The 21717-nt window shown below is 39.0% G+C and overlaps 1 protein-coding gene across 1 annotated transcript in view; it reads right to left on the reverse strand.

Moving 5' to 3' along the window:
- PCDH15 (protocadherin related 15) overlaps positions 1-21717 on the reverse strand; it is a 1723534-nt gene that overhangs the window by 89739 nt on the left and 1612078 nt on the right. The window contains exon 29 of the mRNA XM_032313059.1: positions 18862-18989. Within this exon, the coding sequence (XP_032168950.1) occupies positions 18862-18989 (128 nt within the window). The remainder of the gene's footprint in view (positions 1-18861; positions 18990-21717) is intronic.

Here is a 21717-nt window from a genome sequence, read left to right on the forward strand (position 1 = left end):
TCTGGAATCTAAAAAACAACAGAAATGAGTAATGAACAAATAAAAAATAGAACTGGATCCATAAATACAGAGAACAAATTGGTTGTTGCCAGAGGGAAGGGAGGATGAGAAATACTGGTGAAGGGGAGAGGGAGACACAGGCTTCCAGTTATGGAAAGAGTAAGTCATGGGCATACGGTCAAAGGCACTGTCAAGACATTGTGTGGTGACAGATGGGAGCTACATGTGTGGTGAGCACGGGGCAAAATACAGAGAAATGGATCACTATGCTGCACACCTGAAACTAATGTAATGCTGTGTGTCAACTCTACACAAAGTTAAGAAAATCAAAGACTGTTACTGGATAACATTTATATTTGATAAGATTTCTAGTTTTTGTTTTGTCTAAGCCATAGCATTGGCCAATCTGTTTTTAGCCTAAATGCCTTTGGCCAACCTGCTATAATCCAAATAGTTCTTCCCCCAATTAAGAACTATCATTGACAATGACTGGGACTACAGGCTGAGCATCAGCACTGGAAAAGCAAAATGAATAAAAGATTATATTCAAGAAAGATCTAGGAAAACGTAAGAGATAATCAGACTGGGCACCAAGTGCTCTGAATCAGACTAAGTACCCTATAAATCAGGTTTCATTTAGTTTCCTTAGCACTGGTGGGTAGAAGGAAGCAGCAGCATTCTCTAGATGCTGTTCCCGAAGTGTGTTTTTGACAGTAAAACTCCGTCAAGGAGCCCAAATCACACGGCTGGTGAGCAGAACCTGGAATCTTTGACTCCAGGACCCAAGTAGCATTTGCCAGTAAACTGACTGTGTGGAGGGAAGGAGGTCTTGGACCGAAGGTGTTTCCCAGGCTCCTTGCTTCAGAGACATGACACCTGTACCTAACTAATGGAGCTTATTAAAAATTCAAGTGTGAGATTTTTCATTTTTCTCCTCCTCCTCTCAGAGTCAGTAGGAATTAAATTAAGACAAGTAGCTTTATCTGGGCATCTCTCTTGCAGGACAAAGGGGAACACAAACTCTGGGGAAAAGCTGTGCTGTTTACATCTTTATCCTAGCAGTTCTGCTCCATTAAATAACATTCTAAGAAATAATTCCATGTTTTAATTGCATTTAGGGCAATTATGCAATAATGAGACCTTTATAAATGTAGGTGAGATTACACATTTTCATTGTGTTCTTTTCCTTTCCTCATGAGTTATCCCTAATTTTCACGATGACTATTAATATAACATAACATTGATATGCTCAGATGGTGTTGGAAAAGATTGTGTGTCATGCTGTGATTCATTAAAGCCAGAGAAAGGACTCGGGCATTTTTCAACTTTTTAACAGATAATTCATTTTATAATCTTGAAAGATAAATATTCTGCTGTTCAAAACTTTCTATTAATACTTTTTCTTTGAAAAATGACATTTTTGACCACAGCTGTCTACAAAGGGAGAATTTAATGGATCTATTTAACATTATTAAATTGCCAGCCTTTTCCAGTTTGTGATTATTTTTTTAATATGGCTTTAGTGTCTTCTTTCTGAAAAGTCTATTTAAGAAATTGTACTGACTGCTTGATTATTTTTATGTTTTATTTAAGAGAATTTCAAGATTTTTTTTCCACTTCTCAGACATTAATTAATTACTAGAAGATAACCTCACCCAATGTTATGGTTTGCTGTTGTAAGATAAGGACCAAAACCCCCCATGAGCACTTTTTAAAAATTTTCTTTTTAAAACTGTTCTCTGGATAATTTGGAACGGGTATTGCCTGAAGAATGAAATTTCTCCTAGCTGTGCTGTTAGGGTTTGCTATTCAGAAACTCACCACTAAATATGGGGAGGTTTTTTTTTTTTTTTTTTCCTTTCCTGAAAGTTGCTATATTTTCCTGAAAGGGAAATACCAAGCCATTGATAATTACAAAGAAAAAATATGTACAAAGATACTTCATGGCATGGTGTTGAGATAATAGTACTCATTTAAAAACATATAAATATGTCTTATAAATAACAATTGCTGATATAAGAAATATCTCATTTAAAACATGCAAGTTGGGGGCGCCTGGGTGGCTCAGTGGGTTAAGGCTCTGCCTTCGGCTCAGGTCATGATTTTAGGGTCCTGGGATAGAGCCCTGTAGTGGATTCTCTGCTCAGTGGGGGGCCTGCTTCCTCTCCCCCAACCACTCTGCGTGCCTCTCTGCCTACTTGTGATCTTTCTCTCTGTGAAATAAAACAAATAAAATCTTAAACAAACAAACAAAACCATGCAAGTTGATCTTTCTCAAGATAGCTCTGGCTATTTCAGGTCTTCTGGGGTTCCATACAAATTTCAGAATTATCTAACTCTGTGAAAAATGCTGTTGGTAGTGCACTATGGATTGAACTGAGTCTGTTGATTTCTTTGGGTAGTATGGACATTTGAACAATATTTCTTTTTCAACTCCATGAGAATGAAAAATCTTTCCATTGGTTTGTGTCATCTTCAGTTTCTCTCACCAGTGTTTTATATAGTTTTATATAGTTTTTGGAGGACAGTCTTTCATTTCCTGGTTAAGGGTATTCTTAGTTATATTTTATTCTTTTTGGTGCAGTTGTAAATGGGGTTATTTACTTAATTTCTCTGTTTTCATTATTTGTATATAGAAATGCAACAGATTTCTGTAATCATGCATCCCTACAACTTTTTTGGTATGCATTTATCAGTTCTAATAGTTTCTTGGTGATGTACTTAGGTTATTGCAATCCCCCATTTCAAGATACACTACAAATCTGTAGTAATCAAAACTATATGGTACTGGCACAAAACCAGGCACAAAGATCAGTGGACAGAATAGAGAGCCTTGAAATAAACTTGTGATTATATGGACAATCAACCTATGACAAAGGAGGCAAGAATACACAATGGGAAAGGCAGTCTCTTCAACAAATGATGCTGGGAAAACCGGACAGCTGCATACAAAAGAATGAAACTGGACCACTTTCTTATGTCATAAACAAAAATGAATCAAGAATGAATTAAAGACCTAAATGTGAAACCTGAGACCATAAAGTTCCTAAAAGAAAAGATAGGTAGTAATTTCTTTAACATTAGCCATAAATGCATTTTTCTAGATGTCTCCTGAGGCAAGAGAGTTTAACAAAATTAAATTATTGATACTACACCAAAATAAAAAGCCTTTGCACAACAAGGGAAATAGTCAACAACAACAAAAAAATGCAACTTACTGAATGGGAGGAGATACTGGCAAATGATATTTCCAAAAAGGAGTTAATGTCCAGAATATACAAAGAACTTATACAACACAACACCAAAAAATAAATAATACAATTAAAAATGGGCAGAGGATCTAAAGGGACATTTTCTCAAAGATAACATACAGATGGTCAACAGACACATGAAAAGATGCCAACATCACTCATATCAGTGAAATGCAGATCAAAACCACAATGAAATATCATCTTACATCTGTCAGAATGGCTAAAATAAAAAAAAAGACAAAAAATAACAAGAATTGACAAGGATGTGGGAAAAAAGGAACACCTGTCCACTGTTGGTAGGAATGTAAGTTCGTGCAGCTACTGTGGATAATAGTACGGAGGTTCCTCAAAAAATTAAAATAAAATGACCATATGATCCATTAATTCCAGTACTGGGTACTTACCCAAAGAAAACAGAACACTAATTCAAAAAGATGTATGCACCCCAATGTTTATTGCAGCATTCTTTACAGAAGTCAAGATATGGAAGCTGCATGAGTGTCCCTCACTAGATGAGTGGATAGAGAAGAGGTATATATAAAGAACTTATAAAACTCATGCAAAAACCAAATAACCCAATTAAAGAATGGGCAGAGGATGCAAATAAATATTTTTTCCAAAAAAGACATCCAGATGGCCAACAGACAAATGAAATGAGGCTCAACATCACTCATCGTCAGGGAAATGCAAATTAAAACAATGAAATATCACCTTGTGCCTGTCAGAATGGCTAAAATCAACAATCTGAGAAACAACAGGTGTTGGTGAGGATATGGAGAAAGGGGGACCCTTGTGCACTGTTGGTGGGAAGGCAAACCGGGGCAGCCACTATGGAAAACAGTATGGAGTTTCCTCAAAAAATTAAAAATAGAACTACCCTATGATCCGCTAATTTTACTTCTAGGTATTTACCCAAAGGACACCAAAATACTGTTTCAAAGAGATACATGCACCCTGATATTTACAGGAGCATTATCAATAATAGCCAAATTATGGAAAGGGGACAAATGTCTGTCGACTGACAAATGGATACACCACACCTGTGTATATAGCTATAAAACACAATGGCATATTACTCAGCCAGAAAGAAGAATGAAATCTTACCATTTGCAGTTATGTGTATGGATAGAACTACCTCTAGTTCTCTTATGCTAAGAGAACTAAATCAGAGAAAGACAAATGCCGTATGATTTCACTCATATGTGGAATTTAAGAAAGAAAACAAATGAACAAAGAAAGGAAGGAACAAAAACAACAAAGAAACCCAGACTCTTACATACAGAGAACAAACTGGTGGCTTCCAGAAGAGAGGTGGGTGGAAGATGGGTGAAATAAATAAAGGGTACGTACTTCAATAATGAAACAAAATGCAAGTGGGAAAAAGTTACATGGATTATTTCTCAATGGGATAATTTCTTAGTGTGTTTCCAAGGTTGGGTATACCTAGTCATTACATAATGGAAGAAACTGTTTTTATGTTAATTTTAGCATTTACAACGATTTCTTATTCTGTCATTCACATAAGAAAACCTGGAATTCTATACTGATACTAACTTGAGTTCTAGAAAGATAGGTCCACTATTTAGTTTCAAGGGCAATGATGAAATACACGAGCATTCCTTCGAATTGTGTTTGGTAACTTACACGCACCAAGCATGAGAACTGTGTGAGCCAGGCACCATACCACTGCTCTGTATGCATTTTCTTGTTTATATTCATGAGAATTTTGTTATACAGTCTTGTAACTTGCAGATGTGATGCTTACAAAAATTAGGAAATCTGTCCAAGTTTATGAAGCCCAGTAGTGGCTAAAAAATAACACAGCACTGCCTGGATGGCTCAGTTGGTTAAACATCTGCCTTCGTCTCAGGTCATGATCTCAGGGTTCTGGGATCCAGTCCTGGGATGAGCCTTGTCTGGGACACCCTGCTCAATGGGGAGCCTGCTTCTCCCTCTGCAAACCACCCCCCCAACCCGCTCCTGTCCACACTCTCTCTCAGGTTTGTCTTCATCATGGTGTTTTTAGAAGAGAGATATAGATGTAAATATTAAAACTTAATAAGTATTAAGACTTTACTTTTATGGCCTTTATGTTTCGTATTCATTAACCTTATTTTTCATGCTCTTGGGATTTAGCATATTCATAACATTGGATTAAACTTTAATCCACAGTGACTTAAATGAAGACTCCCCACATTCCCTCAGTAGTTCCTGTCACACAGATGGAACAGGAGCCTGCGTTCATTTCCTGCCCACAGATGGGCCTGGTTTTTGGTCTGTTGGGTTTTTTGTTTTGTTTTGTTTTTTTGTATCTTTGGTCTCAACTCCACCCCACTCTCTCATTTTAGCCCTAACCCCAAACAGGAAATCCACAAAGAGCCTGCCCCTCAGAAGCGGTTGTCTCTGCATCACCTGGCCTTGCCATGGTGGGATGTGTGTTCTGAGCTCACTGTCCCAGCATTCTAGGTCTCCAATGCAGACGGGTCTTTTCTTGTGATTGCCTGCTCCTGCTGAGGGCTTAAATCCTTCTTCCACTCAGCTCTTCTGTGACTTCAATCCCTTTCCTGTAGTGTCTCCTTACCCCCTAGTGCGGATAATTCTAGGGGATGGAAAACAGCAGCAAGACCTCCGCCTGTCCCTGTATGTCTTGGGGACACGGGGACCTGTCAATCTATTTCTGGCCTGTTGACATGACTACCCCATTGTCAGGTCCAAATCTCATCTCTCTGGCTTACAAGATTCGAGATTCTGGAACCAAGCACCAGATAAAACCATGTGCTTGTTCGCTTACCAATGTCATCATCCTCATCTAACTCAGTGTACGTGATGGCTGGCACTTCTCAGTCACTTGCACCAATAACACAGTGTTCCAAAACGTGTTTTCTTACTAGAAACCATAAGAAAACTATATGACATTGTTTCAACAAACATTAAAAATATATATATTTTTTAAGACTTTGAGAGAGACAGAGCAAGAGCAGGAGGAGGGGAGAGAAGGAAGCAGACTCCCTGCTGAGCAGGGAGACCCATGCAGGGCTTGATCCCAAGACTCTGGATCATGACCTGAGCTGAAATCAAGTCAGACACTTTAACTGACTGAGCCACCCAGGTTTTCCCAATAAAACAGAAAAATTTTAAGTATTAACTAAACGGAGAACTAACAAGAAAAATGCAACCCTCTTCCCCTTCTGTCACAATTATTTTATCTTCCTAGAGGAATAGCTTAAAATGATGAGAAATTTAAGTAAGCATCTTTCCTTTGTTTTTATGCTTTTAAATATTAATAACATTTCTTTTCTTTTCTTTTAAGATTATTATTTTTTTACTTGACAGAGATCACAAGTAGGCAGAGAGGTGGGCAGAGACAGAGGTGGGGAAGCAGGCTTCCTGCCAAGCAGAGAGCCCAATGAGGGGCTTGATCCCCGGACCTTGGGACCATGACCTGAGCTGAAGGCAGAGGCTTTAACCCACTAAAGCACCCAGGCACTTCTAAATTTTAATAACATTTCTAAAATTTTTCCAAATTATATCTCTAGGGGTAGCCAGAATCTACATCAAGAAATAGAGCATTATCTGCACTCCCCCCTCAAAAATAACTATTCTGATTTGACTACGTCTTCTTATTTGAACTTCATATAAACAGGCTTAGGTAATTTTTGGTCTGAATTCATCTGCTCACATTGCATTTCTGAGAGCCATCTGTGCTGCTGCATGTAGACATAATTTATCCATTTTCATTGCTCTGCAGAACTCTATTGTACAAATATACTATAGCTGATACACATACTAGGGCTGGACAGCGACATTTTCAACTTTTCGATGTTACAATAAGGAACATAGCTACAAAAAGTAGATTTGTGGTACCTATCTTTTATGAACATATGTGTGCATTTTTGCTGTACCAATATTTAGGGGCAGAAATTCTGAGTCAGAGTTATGCATATGTTCCTACTTGATAGACAATGCTTTCCATAATGTTGTACTAACTTACATCCCATCAGCAATATCTGCAAACCCTGGCTGTTGCAAAATTTGGTTTCTTTGGTCTCTTAGCCATTCTGATGAACACAGGGTGGTCTCTTGTGGTTTATTTTGTAATTTCCTAGTAGTTAACAAAACTGAATGCCTCTTTATGTGTTTTGGTATTTGTTTTACGTTCTTGGTTTTGTTGTAGCTGTTGTTGTTTGCCAATTTTTCTATCTTCATGTAGGGCCTATTCCAGTCTTACTGCTATCTTTTTATCTTGGACGTTTTGTTTTGAATCATCATTTTGTTAGAGTTCCATACACTCTGGATTGGAGATCTTTGATACTAGTTCGTAACCTCTCTTGGGGTCTTATGGTTTCAGGTGGCAATAAAGTCTTTCAAATTATTATGAACATTGGGGTGGCTCAGTGGGTTAAGCCTCCATCTTCAGCTCAGGTCATGTCTCAGGGTCCTGGGATGGAGCCCCGCATTGGGCTATCTGCTCGGCAGGGAGCCTGCTTCCCCCTCTCCCTCTGCCTGCCTCTCTGCCTACTTGTGTTCTCTCTCTCTCAAATAAATAAATAAATAAATAAAATCTTAAAAAAAAATAAAAAAGTAACATCAAAATAATTACTATGAACCTCATTGACTTTGTCTTTTTATAGATTACTTGGATCATAAGAGGCCATTGACTGCCTAGGTGAAAAAATCCTGGGAACAAATAAAAGGAAGCACTATAAAAAGGAGATATGTTTATAAAAACTAGTGTAGCTACCACATAAAGTTTCAGAATCTACTTGATGGGAAGCTCTAGTTTACAGTTTTGTTATTCTTAGGCTTAAACTATTGTCTTGTGAATTCAGACATTACCATGCCTGTTTTTCGTTTTTTTGTTTTTGTTTTGTTTTTTTTTTTAATTTTAAATTCTTTTGGCATTTCTTAGATGTACAATGTTCATGAACTAACCCAAGTAAGTTATGTTCTCTTTATGTACATAACCTTGCCTTAGGCCACCCGGTTTTCATTAAGGACAATTCATTAAAAGTACTCAGAAAAATCAGCCATTTTTTATGACTCATTTGGATCTAAATTTTCTTCATAATACATACGAAAGGAATCTAGTATTTTACTTTTCCTACTGGCAATATTAACAGGTGATTCAAAATTAAAATGTATTTAGAGAGATATGAACAAAACTTTTTAAAAATATGATTTATCACTTTTGCTCAGATTGGTGTTCTCAGCCTTTTGTGTCAGGTCAGGGTGACAACAAGTAGAACAGAGGTTTAAGAAAGTACAGGACATTTTCAGACAGAAGTAATTCTCGTTTGCCTGAATCATCTCTGGAATTGTGATCAACAATCCAACCCTCACTTTCAGTAGGATTCTGGGATTTTTAAGATGAGTGTCAACATTCCTACCAGAGGGAGGAAGACTTGATCCTTGAAACAATATGGGAGCACAAACACAACTATTACTGTCCCACAACGTACAAAATCTCCTACCAGAAAATGTAGAAGATGATATTTCCCCATCCACACCCTGAATTGTTATGCATTTAATCACTTAAAAGACATGCAGGCCTTAAATAAATTTATAAACCCAACAGAGTGTGAACAGACTCTGGAATGCATGAGCCACCAATGAATTCAGGAAAGGCAAAATGATTTGGCCATTCATTGAATAAAGTATTTCCTTTTCATGTATCATGTCCAATGGCTTAAAACCCACAAAAATTCCTCAAGCTCTCTACTTTTAAGGAAATTTCCAGTTATGAGAGTCACTTTTCATCTAGTTGTAAGGACCCAAAAACTTCCTCATTTTTCAGAAACAAACAGCTCGGGGAAAAAAAAAAATAGGTCCCTTTCTATTTTAAGAAAAAGAAATCAAGACAGTTCTTAATTAAGTCACATTCAAACCAAGAAGTGTAGATTAAGTTACTACCATGTGAACAGAAGATTTTAGATCTCCCTTCTCTGATAATAGAAAGGCTGATTTCATAGAGAAGGAAAAGATAAAGAATAAAACTTATATATGCAAAATTATTTTATCTGAACAGTCCATTTGCAGCAAAGGAAAGCCATGGTCTCGTCCATTTATACCAATACCAATGAAACTATAATTTTATACTTGTTCATACCAATAAAGACACAAGCTATGTATCAGAACTTTACAGATCTCAACCTGCACAAGGGAAAAATGTGTGCCTGGATTCTTGGAAACAGAGTATTTAGTGATCATTTGTTTGCATATTCCCTACAGATTTCAAAAAATAGGTATAAGGCCATTTCCAAAACTCTGTTAAGGTTTAATAACATAAAAAGAGTTAAAGGGGATGATGACAGAGATAAAAAGCAAATCCTTTCAAGGAAACTAGACTAGAAAGCTAGCATGCCATGTGTGCCTTGCATTTATCTTCTACAATTGCTAACGATGAATCAAATATTTGACTTAAAGACTCCAGCAGACAAAGCAAAAGGAAAATATCATTCACTACAACATAATCCAAGACTATATAACAAAAGTATACCAGTTGTTAGGAAAAAACCAAACAAACAATTTTCTTGACAAGTGGTGTCTCCATTGGAGGTAAATAAACAGAGAAGTATGACGAATGCCTGAAATTCAAAAGATACCAACCCTAAGCTCTAATTTTGGCAAGAAGAGAAACTCCCAGGGAAATAAGAGGTCCTGTAACTCTGTGTTGGAATCAGGCTCAAGAAAGTTTTGCTGAGGGGCGCCTGGGTGGCTCAATGGGTTAAAGCCTCTCTCTTCTGCTCAGGTCATGATCCCAGGGTCCTGGGATCAAACCCTGCATCGGGCTCTCTGCTCGGTGGGGAGCCTGCTTCCCCCTCTCTCTCTGCCTGCCTTTATGCCTACTTGTGATTTCTTTCTCTGCCAAATAAATAAATAAATAATTTTTAAAAAAAGTTTCATTGAAAGAGTATCTGTACTTCTCTGAAAATCAGTAGTCTATTTACATAGTTCATAGAGGAATGTCCTGACTAAAGAGGGTAAAATCCATGGCTATATGTAAAAGAAATAAAAATAAAATTTTAAACAAACACCAATTTGAGGTGGTTAAGCACAGTATATCTATAATGCCATTAAATTTGTGGGGAAGCATGACATTTGAATTATAATAGAGAAAACACACAGATACACAATCAAAATATAATGTGTCTAAGTTCTAAATTAGACACCTAGTATTTCAGTCATAGGGTCATAGCCAAGAAGGCCAACAGGCCCTGAGGCACCTGTGCCTCTTGAAATAATAGGTGTTTGCATAAAACTGTGTTTCCCATAGCTGGCAAAGGGGACTCAAAATCAGTATTTTAGGAGATCTTTGTTCAAACTGCTCCTTGTTAACATGTCTATTGTATGGAGTGCTGAGGAAGAAAATGGTCTTAAAATAAGCCATTGGTTTCTAGTGACAGAGACCACAAAAACTGAGATAAGCATGGTGTTTTCGATTTCAGAATTAAGTAATCCACACTCCTGACCTTTAAATGCAGTTCTCAAATACAACAGTTTTCTCAGGGCACTTGGCATCCCCCCCTCCTCCGGCACACACACCACAGTTTCTCTAAGGTTAAGGAACATACAAGTATCAGAAATAGTTAAAGGCTTTAAAAGGCACCCAGTCCTAAAGCAGTTATTTGCCAGAGGGAAGATAAGAGTGGCCGGGAGAGGTGAAGTGTAATGCCCCACCACTACTTAATTTCTGGGACTGAGTCCCAAGTGATCTGAACCAGGCCCCCACTCTGGCACCGGGGAGATGGCTGAGTGTGGTCTCCGGGCAGGAGTGCCCTCCTGACCAGCTGTGGACAGGTGACATAGGGCTCCAGTGCCTGTGTGTGCTCATCCGTAAATGGAGAATAATGTAAGAACCCCACAGAGTTTCGGAGGAGTCTGAACGAGTTAATTCCTGAGAAGTACTTAGAGTACCCAGCATCGTGTAAACATAAGGGATGGGGTTGCTATTAGTATCTTCCTGGACGTGAGCCAGGCATGGGTCTAGTACAAGATGCCGTGCTGGGGAAACACGGTAAACCTCACTAATGGGCTGGAATTGTTTTCCATCAGACGCGAAGGAGCAGGCACAGTGCTGAGCCTCATAGAATACAACAGACATGTTACCAACCTCCACTGTTCACCTTGTGGATTTCTACATACTTTGCCCCTAAGGACATCTGCATCCTCTTACAGTGCCCCCAGTTTTTTTTTTTCTCTCAACAGCATTATTCTGCTAAATCCTGTGTCTCATGCTTATTGAGAAAATGTAATAAAGAATTAAGGATCTGACAGTGAGAACTGTTCCCTTGTTGATGCTTTTTCAGAATCGTATTTTCTTTTAGTCCATAACTTTCTTAAATCTGGGCCCTCTAATAGCTCAGAGATGCAATATTCATCATCTCTTTGACATTCAGTAGACATCGAGTCAACATTTTAATTCAATTTTTCTGACACTGAGTTTTTCTCATCTGCAGTCTGTAGAGAGAGGGACTTACTATATACACTAACTTCTGGAAAATATCTTCATAAGTCAGAGATTTCCTGATCATACTTACTTAACCTCTCCCTAGATTTGCATTAAGTCAGGGTCTTTGTTCCAGTTAAAAAGACATGCAGTAAACTGGAAAAATTAGTTACTAAATTGAGCAGTGCTTCTAAAACCAGATCTGATTTTTATTTTAATAGAGAGAATCATGATTCACTGAGGCCACCTAAATTCAAAAAGCAATTAGTTGCCTTGTTAATTGTCTCCTAATTTTTCACAGAAACTTAATAGGTTCTGTTTTGTTTTTTTTTTTTAAGATTTTATTTATTTATTTATTTGACAGAGAGAGAGATCACAAGTAGGCAGAGAGGCAGGTAGAGAGAGATAGAGAGGAGGAAGCATGCTCTCTGCCAGGCAGAGAGCCGGATGCGGGACTCGATCCCGGGATACTGAGATCGTGACCTGAGCCGAAGGCAGAGGTTTAACACACTGAGCCACCCAGGCGCCCCTGTTCTGTTATTTCTGCCAACATTCCATTTCTGCCATGATTCTACTCCTCACTTCCTATGGGAAGCAGGGGCTATGGAAGTTACCAGCAAAGTCCTTAAAAAAAGTAAACCGGACCAAATTCTCACTTCACTGGTTATGGGCTGAGTAATATTTGGAAAGTTACTAAACTTTACTAATAGCTCTTGCCCCCAACAGTGCAATAAAAAATAATGCACACCTACCGTAGAAGTAGGTGTTTTACTTGTTTGCTTGTATTTAAATAAATTCCATAGGCTAAAATATGAAGAGTTTTTGACAGTCCTCAGAAAAATAATGACAAACAAATGGCAGCTATTGTTAACAGTAAGGTATATTCAGTGATTAATATTCTCCAAAGGACAAAGAGGACCAAAAAAGTTCATGTTCAAATGTTCAGCTTAATCTTCCTTAGCTCACACAGAAAATTATGAGTAATATTTCAAATTCTCATGAATTTTTCCAACCTTGTTTTCATCAGTTACAGGGTTGCTTTTGAGGAGTTTTTCTCTGTGTTCTGCATAGTTCTTTGACTTTTAAAGATATATATGTTGCAAAATAATTGTCCTTAGCTTATTGCTTTGCTTTGCTTTTCATCATTTACAGCATGTCATAGTGATCTGTTATTCTGATGTAACCAAATTTATCAGCCATTTTTTAATTAGCAGAGGACATTTCAGTAAGTGATATTCAACTAATGGCCTTGACCCAAAGTTAGGGGCATCTAAATTTCCTGAGGGCTTTTTTTTTTTTTTTTTTTTTAAAGATTTTATTTATTTATTTGCCAGAGAGAGAGAGAGAGAGCGAGCGAGCACAGGCAGGCAGAGTAGCAGCAGAGGCAGAGGGAGAAGCAGGCTCCCCGCCAAGCAAGGAGCCTGATGCGGGACTCAATCCCAGGACGCTGGGATCATGACCTGAGCCAAAGGCAGCTGCTTAACCAACTGAGCCACCCAGGCGTTCCCCTGAGGGCTTTTTAAAAAAAAAAAAAAAAATTTTATTTATTTGAGAGAGAGGGAGAGAAAGTACAAGCAGGGGGAGTGGCAGAGGGAGAAGCAGATTCCCCGCTGAGCAAGGAGCCCGATGTGGGGTTTGATCCCAGGACCTGAGTGGAAGGTAGATGCTTAACCGGCTGAGACCCCCAGGTACCCCTAGAGCTTTTTCAACATAAAAATTGCTGGAGATCCTGAAACACACTCCCTGCAGGCTGAGAGCATCACGACTAGATATTTGCAGCTAATACTGATAGCCATAATGTTGTGTTGGAGAACAAAACTTTAAAATCCAGTTACATAATCAATGAAAAACAGACTAAAGCAAATCTTTACCTCTGAAGCTGAATGTAAGATTCACATTCACATCAAACTAAGAGGGATGGGTACCAATGAGGAATGACAATTTTGGAAGGAACACTTTTCATATTCTGCCAACACTGGAGATGCCCTTCACCCTTTGGGACTTTTTTTTTTTTTTTTTTTTTTTAATGGAGCTAAAATAGCCATCCCATAAAACATACCATTTAAACCATTTTTCAGTGTATGCATCAGTTGCCTTCAGTACAATCACATTACTATGTGAGCATCACCACCATTCCTGTCTAGCATGTTTTCATCTTCCCAAATCGAAGCTCTGCTGCCTTAACCATGAACTCCCATCCCCCCTCCCCACTGGTCCTGGCAAACCACCATTTGCTTTGCTGTCTCAGAACCTCATAAAAGTGGAATTATACATTTGCCTTTTTGTGTCTGGCTTATTTCACTTAAGGTCTTTAAGGTTTAGGCGTGATGTAGCACTGGTCAACACTGCCTTCTTCTGCAGACTGGATACTAGTCCACTGCAAGTATGCACCGCAATCAGGTCCATCCAGTCACCTGCTAACGGACGTTGAGGTTGGGGCTGCCTTTCAGCTATTGTGAATGATGCTGCCCAGAACAATCCTGTGCCTGGTTGTGTTCCTGCCTTCAGTTCTTTGGGGTATACACCAGAGGTGATACGTTTAACTGATGTTAATTCTTGTGTCAAAGACTGGAGAGAGAAATTACTATTGATTTTCCCCTCTCTCTCCCTGCAATTAAAACAACTGATGGCTTGTGACCAATAGAAATCAATTTGGTGGGACTGGTGGTGACAGAGATATCAACATGAAACTGTAGTGAATGCTGATTTTCCCAGATTAATACTTGTGTTCTGTGTCCTCTTGACACAACCCAAGAAGTACTTTAACATGACATGAGCGTTCACATTCTTGAGCCAGAAACCAAATCTCTTATGTGTCTATATAAATAAAAGACTGACTTATTTACTCTTTTGTCTAGTTACTAGAATGTTAACTCTGTAAGCGCTGAGGGGGAGTCTTTTCTGTTCACCTCCTTATTTTCAGCATATGCTAGGAATACAATATGTATTTTCTAAGAAATTGAACTTGGAACCAGTCTCTAAGCATATCAGATATGCTGCTTCAGGGCACATATACACAACTTTTTTTTATGGTCATTTATACGGCAGAATTCATTTGAATCATGCTCTCATTGTGTTGCCTTTACTGTCAAGTATCTTTAGCAATGCCCTTAATCCACTCTCCATATTTTAAGCTAGTGAGTATAGTTTTATTCACCGATATTTTAAAGTTTCACCTTTCTTAGTCAACTCTATATTTCCTCTTCCCTTTCCTGCATGTTACACAATTTTTTAAATTTAAATATAAGATTTATGATTACGCATCCCATGCGGAATTACAAGAAATTAACTTGCATGTATAGTAGATAAAATAGGGACACCCCACTACCACACAGTGATCGGTGTGAGAACTCCCTCCCGGTTTCGTGAGGGGTCTTTCCGTCAAGTTCCTGTACTCGGGCTGGTCTGATGCACTGCTGTTTCCAATACGATTTCTGCAGCTTTAAGCATGAATTGAAAAGGACTGCTTAACTCACTTTCACTCTGATTAAACTTGGAAAGAAGGAGATTCCAGGCATCAAGGCTACGGACAGCTCCTGAAAGCATCCCCCAGTTAAGATGCATGACTCCAGTCAGCTCCTGAGCTCCCTGCTTCCAATCACTGCTCCACAAACACACTCCATGCTTCTTCCTTCTGGGTTCTGACTCCCTGTTTCCTCTGCTTAGATGCACAGGCTCTGCCTCATTTAAGCTTCGCTGGGAGAAAGTCTAACCACCCTTCAGGGCTGCTCAAATTCTTCACCTCCCTGGCAGCGAGCAGTTCGTGTTCTGTCACCAACTGAAGTGTCTCCTTCCTTGGAATCCACGGGAGAAACCTGTGCTTTCCTAACAGAATTGGTTGCTACAGCACATACTGCATCAGTGCGTTCTTGTTAAAGTCCTCTCCTCCCACACTTCCTCTCTCCCTCTCTCTCCATTCCTCTTCTCTGACTCGTGTGGAATATTACACTGCATAAGGCTGGCCACCTGGAAAGAACCCAAGTACCTCCTGGGAAAAGGAAAAGTGGGGTGTCCCTCAGAGTTGTCAGTAGTCCCAGAGAAACTAGCCCCGCCTGTCCACCTCATCATATGATGTCCATGTGTTCATTCCAAAGCACCTGTCACCACGCAGACACGTCTGCCCACCCAGCCCTTTCCCTTCTAGGGGCGACCCAGATTCCCACCTCACCTCTGCCACCAGGCTTTTCCAGGGGTCCCCTGGGGCTCACAACCCATCATTACCTATATTCCCTAAATATCCCAGCCTTCTCTCAGACTATTAACTTTCTGATTTCTTGTCCCCAAACTGTCCCCTCCCCTCCAGGAGATATGGCTTTCGGCAGCCATCTCAGAGAGCTACCCCCAGACTTCAGCTGGCAGAGAGCCTGGGGCAGACTGGCAGACATCTCTCTATCTGGATGGAGGCTTCTAGAATATCCTTCCACTTCCTTTGCCACCTTCTCCCAATTCCTCTCAAGCACCTGCCAGCATCAGATTGTATCACTCATAAGTATCTCACTACAATCATCTATAGGCCTCTGGAGAAATCCCCTTTATTAATGGGCTATTTTCAAGTTTGGCTCATTTTTCTTTTTTTCCACTATAAATGCTCTCATGATGAACAGTCATAGAAAAATCCTCAGGCATTCTATTCACAGCAGCATCTGACTTTTGATAATTCCCTCTCTTACCAATCTACTCTTTATGGGGCACACAGACCACGTTCCCCTGGCATTCCTGTCCCCTCATGGCAGCAGCTTCTTGGTATCCTCTGAAGGACTCTCTCCACGAGGTCTAAGAGGTGAGTGCCAGGGCTTAGTCTGTGGACCTTTCCATCTATGCCCATATTCTAGGTCATTTCATCCTGGCCCATGATTTCTTCCCTGAATCGAGATCAGCATCTCTGACTGCCTTGCCTTATTAAAAATCTCCAAAAATGAACTCTTGATGCCTGCTATGACAGTACCTGGGGGAGGGATGGGGACCTGCTTGGAACAAAACCTAAGGGTCATTCTTGATTTTCTCTCATGCCCCACATACAATCCATCAGCATATCCTCTTTGCTATCTTGGCCTCCCTCCTGACCATTACCCCAAACCGCCACTGTGGTTCAGCCCACTGTCATGTCTCTTCTGGAAAGTAATACATTGGGCTCTGTGGCTCCTCTTGTCTGAAAACGCTGTTCACCACCCCCACACTAACCCTGCACAACATCTGGAATAATCCTCTTACATCGGTTATGTCACACCTCTGAAAAAAACCATTCAAAGACTTCCTTTCTAACACATCGAGGGTAAACCCCATGTTCTGGTCCTGGGCCACATTTCGAATTTCATCTCCAACCAATCTTCCAGCCATGCTGACCTCCAGGCTCCCACTAGCTTGAGGGACTGGACAGAGGAACGAGCAGAATACTCCTAACCTAGGAATCCACATCTTGCCCTTGACCACATACATGACTTTGTACTAAGTAGTTACTGATTTTATCCATCAGTGACGTGTTTCTTTCACTGGTTTGAAGTACTGGGGTGGTAATGCTGTTTTTGTTTGTTTTTTTGAACTGCTCTAAGTTCAACTTCAAGAACAGTACACACTATGAGTACTCAAAAAAGTGTTTGCCAACTAAATGAATGAACTGAACCAATCAACACTTCATGGGACAAAAATTTAAAACTCCTTTGGAGTCATTTTTTACTTGCAAATCATGCAATTTACATATAATGTGTTGACCATTTGTGGACCACTTTTAGTTTGAAGGGGGATTCTGATAAGGAGTCAGTTTTTGGCACTATGAAGGAGCTATTTGGCATGTTCATTTGCTTGGCTGATTTTCCTCTTTCATACTTCTGTACATAAGACGATAAGGCTATGTGTAAGAAGAGTTCTACTCATAGTTCTCCTATTATCAAGAAAAGAAAGGCAACTCATTGATCATGACTGAAAGTAGATGCAACCACCAGTTGGATTCACCCAGGGAAATTTAGGTTTTATGCATGTGTATTAATGCTATTTAAAAAATATTCTTAAAATACTTTTAGAAAAATAACTGTAATTAAGAATATGAAATGCTGGGAGGCTTGCATGGCTCAGTTGGTGAAGTGTCGTCTGCCTTCAGCTCAGGTCATGATCCTGGGGTCATGGGACTGAGCCCCATACTGGGCTCCTTGCTCAATGGGGTGTCTGCTTCTCCCTCTGCCCCTTACACCACTCTTGTGTTCTAGCTCTCTCTGTGACAAATAAATAAATAAAATCTTAAAATAATCCAAAATGTTCTAGCTTCTAAAATTTCTCTCCAATGTAATACAGTATTTATCAATTTATTTCTCAGTAACAAACCTATTGTAACTTTATATGCTGCTAACCATTTATAAAATCTTTCAACATATTTGATGATGACTTATTGGAGAGAAATGAAGAATTATCAACTTTTGTCTTGGATGTTGGCTTTTAAAAAATTCTGGGTAGGGGTGCCTGGGCAGCTCAGGTCATGATCTTTGGTTCAGGTCATGATCTCAGAGTCCTGGGATCCAGCCCCATGTTGGGCTCCTTGCTCAGTAGGATCCTGCTTCTCGCACTCCCTCTGCCTGTTCCCCTGATTGTACTCTCTCTGTCAAATAAATTAATTTTTAAAACAAAAAAGTCTAAGTAGGTTTGTGATTTTTTTCTGATATATCTGAGTTTTTTAACTTTTAGTAAAGTGCTAAAATTAGTAGTAGTATGTTTTACATTTATCTCAGATTTTTAATATTAAAAAATGCTGCAGAAAAAAAAATAATTTATCACATGATTCCTTCTATTAGAAAAACAGTAATTTTATATTTGCCACTAGAAACTCCACTTTGCAAATCTTTGGAGTTACCCTGAATTAAACCTATGGGAAGCATACAAATCTACTGGGAGCCATCCATTTTAATGATTTAATATCTTATTCAGAGTAAATTATCATAAGTAATTTTTCCTATTTTCACAGTAAAAATAGAACATAAAAGTTGCATAGTATTTGCCTCATAACTATTCTGTATTTAGTTTGGCTAATTAAACTCATGTATCTCTGAGTTTCAGACTTTTGTTTAAACAACATGAATAAGTACTCAGTCAATACAAACTACATGGTTACACTTTATCTGCAAAGTCTGAGCTCTTTGTTTTAACGTTAGTTTGGTATCTTAATAAATGTTTTCGTACCTTAACTCTGAGCACAGAAGTAAACATTCTTGCATCTTCAGATACACCTCCAATGTAGAATTTTTTCTGAAACACTGGGGGATGATCATTTTCATCCTGAATCTCAATATACACTTTAGCCGTATTGCCTGGAGGATAAGAAATAATATATTTTTAATTGGTGGCTATTCACTAGAAAAAATGCACTGAAGTAAATACTTATTATACTTGCTTTTTTTCCTCTCTCTCTCTCAAACAATGGAAATGGCTTAAATGAGAAAGTCATTCCTGAATGGCAAGTTTAATTCCCTGAGGTCCACAGAGGACACGGATAATGATGCTTCTGGGCCAATAATGTGAAATTGCTGTTATTTCTTTTAATTACAATGTCTTGGTAATTCATTTTACTTGATTTAATAGGCACTAAAGTATTGTGTTCTGCTGATTTTAATGAAACAATTCAACTGTTCATGCTCGCAAACATTTCACACACACTACCAACTACACCAAAGTGACACAAATACATAAACACCTTTATGAAATAAGAGAAACTGATGTCAACTAAAAACAATATTTTTTTCCTTAAGTGTAAAACTAGCATTGATAGTCTCTCAGTTTAAAAATGTACAATATTGGGGCACCTGGGTGGCTCAGTGGGTTAAGCCTCTGCCTTCAGCTCAGGTCATGATCTCTGGGATCGAGCCCCTCATTGGGCTCTCTGCTCAACGGGGAGCCTGTCTCCCCCTCTCTCTCTGCCTGCTTCTCTGCCTACTTGTGATCTCTGTCAAATAAATAAAATCTTTAAAAAAATAAAAATGTACAATATTTTCTTTTTTTATTTTTAGGATGAAAAGTAAACAGTGGTTGGGTGAGGGGTTTATTTCTACAAAGAGAAACCAAGTTTAATCATAATGTTACAGCTGGTTCTTTAGCCACTGAAAAAAATGTAACTGGAGAGATCAGTGAGGTCGTGTGAGTCATCTACACTGGGGTGTGATGTCTACCATACTAAATATGCCATAAAGAACACATTTCATCATTAAATGTTAGAATCTCACTCCCTCCATCATCATCATCACTCTAATGAAAAAATGTAGCACCTGTCACTAGTCCACGAATAACCCTCTACAGGGAACCCAATATACAAAAATAACTGGGCGCCTGGGTTGCTCACTTGGTTAGACGTCTGCCTTCTGCATGATCTCTGGCTCCTGGGATCGAGCCCTGTGTCAGGGCCCCCTGCTCAGTGGGGAGTCTGTTTTTCCTCTCCTCTTGTGCTCTCTGTGTCTCTCGCAAATAAAGATATGTGTGTGTGTGTGTGTATCAAAATACTATGCAGCCACCAAAAAAAAAAAAAAGAGAGATCTTGTCATTTGCAATGACATGGATGAAACTAGAAGGTGTTATGCTAAGTGAAATAAGTCAATCAGAGAAAGACAATTATCATATGATCTCTGATTGAGGAATCTGAGAGGCAGGGGGAGGCTGTGGGGGGAAGGGAGGGAAAAAATGAAACAAGATGGGATCAGGAAGGGGACAAACCATAAGAGACTCTTAATCTCACAAAACAAAATGAGGGCTGCTGGGGGGTGGGGGTTAGGGAGAGGGTGTGGGTTATGGACATTGAGGAGGGTATGTGCTATGGTAAGTGCTGTGAAATGTGTAATCCTGAGGATTCACAGACCCCTGGGGCAAATAATACATTATATGTTAATAAAAAATTAAAAAAACAAATCAGTGAAGGAGCCCAGACTTGGGTGTCAATCATATTGGCTGGCCTTCTGATTTCAAATCTCCTGGTCTGTTAAAGTATGGAGAACAATAAAAACAAAACAAAACAAAACAAAAACAAAAAAATAAAATCTTAAAACAATACTTAAAAATAATTCACAAACCAGGAAAAATGAGGAATCGCTTGGTAATCCCTTTGCAACAAGTAGACTGAAATGATAGAAACATTCTGATGTCTTACCAATGTGAACTTTGCTCATATATTTCAATTAGGATCAAATATAGGGCAATTGAGCTACAAATTATTTATCAGGGGAAACTTAAAGTTGCTGCTTTATCATAGCCCCAACTACAAAAAAGTAACACCGATCTATAGCACCATAGGCATATCGTGGGTGTACAGTAGTAGATCTGTGTCGATTAAGTACACAAAGGAATAACCTGCATTGTCTTAGAACTGAAAAACAGGCTGCTTTCTGCTTGCCTGGAGAAAAGGTCAGAGAGGTGAAAGAGTTATTTTCCCGGAGGTTTTAACCCTACCCTGCTGCTACCCATTTAGTTTCCCTCTTATTTGTCTCTTTCTAGCCATCCCTGATATGGAGGAGTTGGAATGGGGAGGAGAGTGTGTTAGCTCAACAGAGATGGTGCCCCGCAGGGAAGCAAGGCTAATGGCAGTTAGCCTGCTGTGTATTGGGGTGGGGAAGTGCTCTGAGCTGCCCCCTGGTGAGCCACCAGCCAAGGTTGGCCAAAATGAACACCACTTTCATCTTACTAACTGACCAGCTTTCTCTCTAGAATCAAAGGACCTAACAGCTCTAAATTTAACATGTTTTAACAAAAGGAATTCCAAGCTACAATTATCACCTTTAAGCTTTTTTTTAATGTTTTTAATTAATGACCACATTAGTTATGGTCCCTATTGGCAATACTTGAGAAAGTGAAGGCTGATTTTAAACTCACTGTAAAGGAAAAAATTTATGTGCTGAAATTTATCTACTTTTCTCCTGATACTTTATAAGATGATGACAGAAGGTTAAGTCCCAGGCATAACATATTATGCCGTCAGGAACATTTGTGCTTTAGATAATCTTTTAAAAAGCAACTGTTAAGTATTGGGAAAAATAACATGAGAATCAGTGTTGTAAT

Source organism: Mustela erminea, chromosome 14, assembly GCF_009829155.1.
Source record: "Mustela erminea isolate mMusErm1 chromosome 14, mMusErm1.Pri, whole genome shotgun sequence".
NCBI classification, from domain to species: domain Eukaryota; kingdom Metazoa; phylum Chordata; class Mammalia; order Carnivora; family Mustelidae; genus Mustela; species Mustela erminea.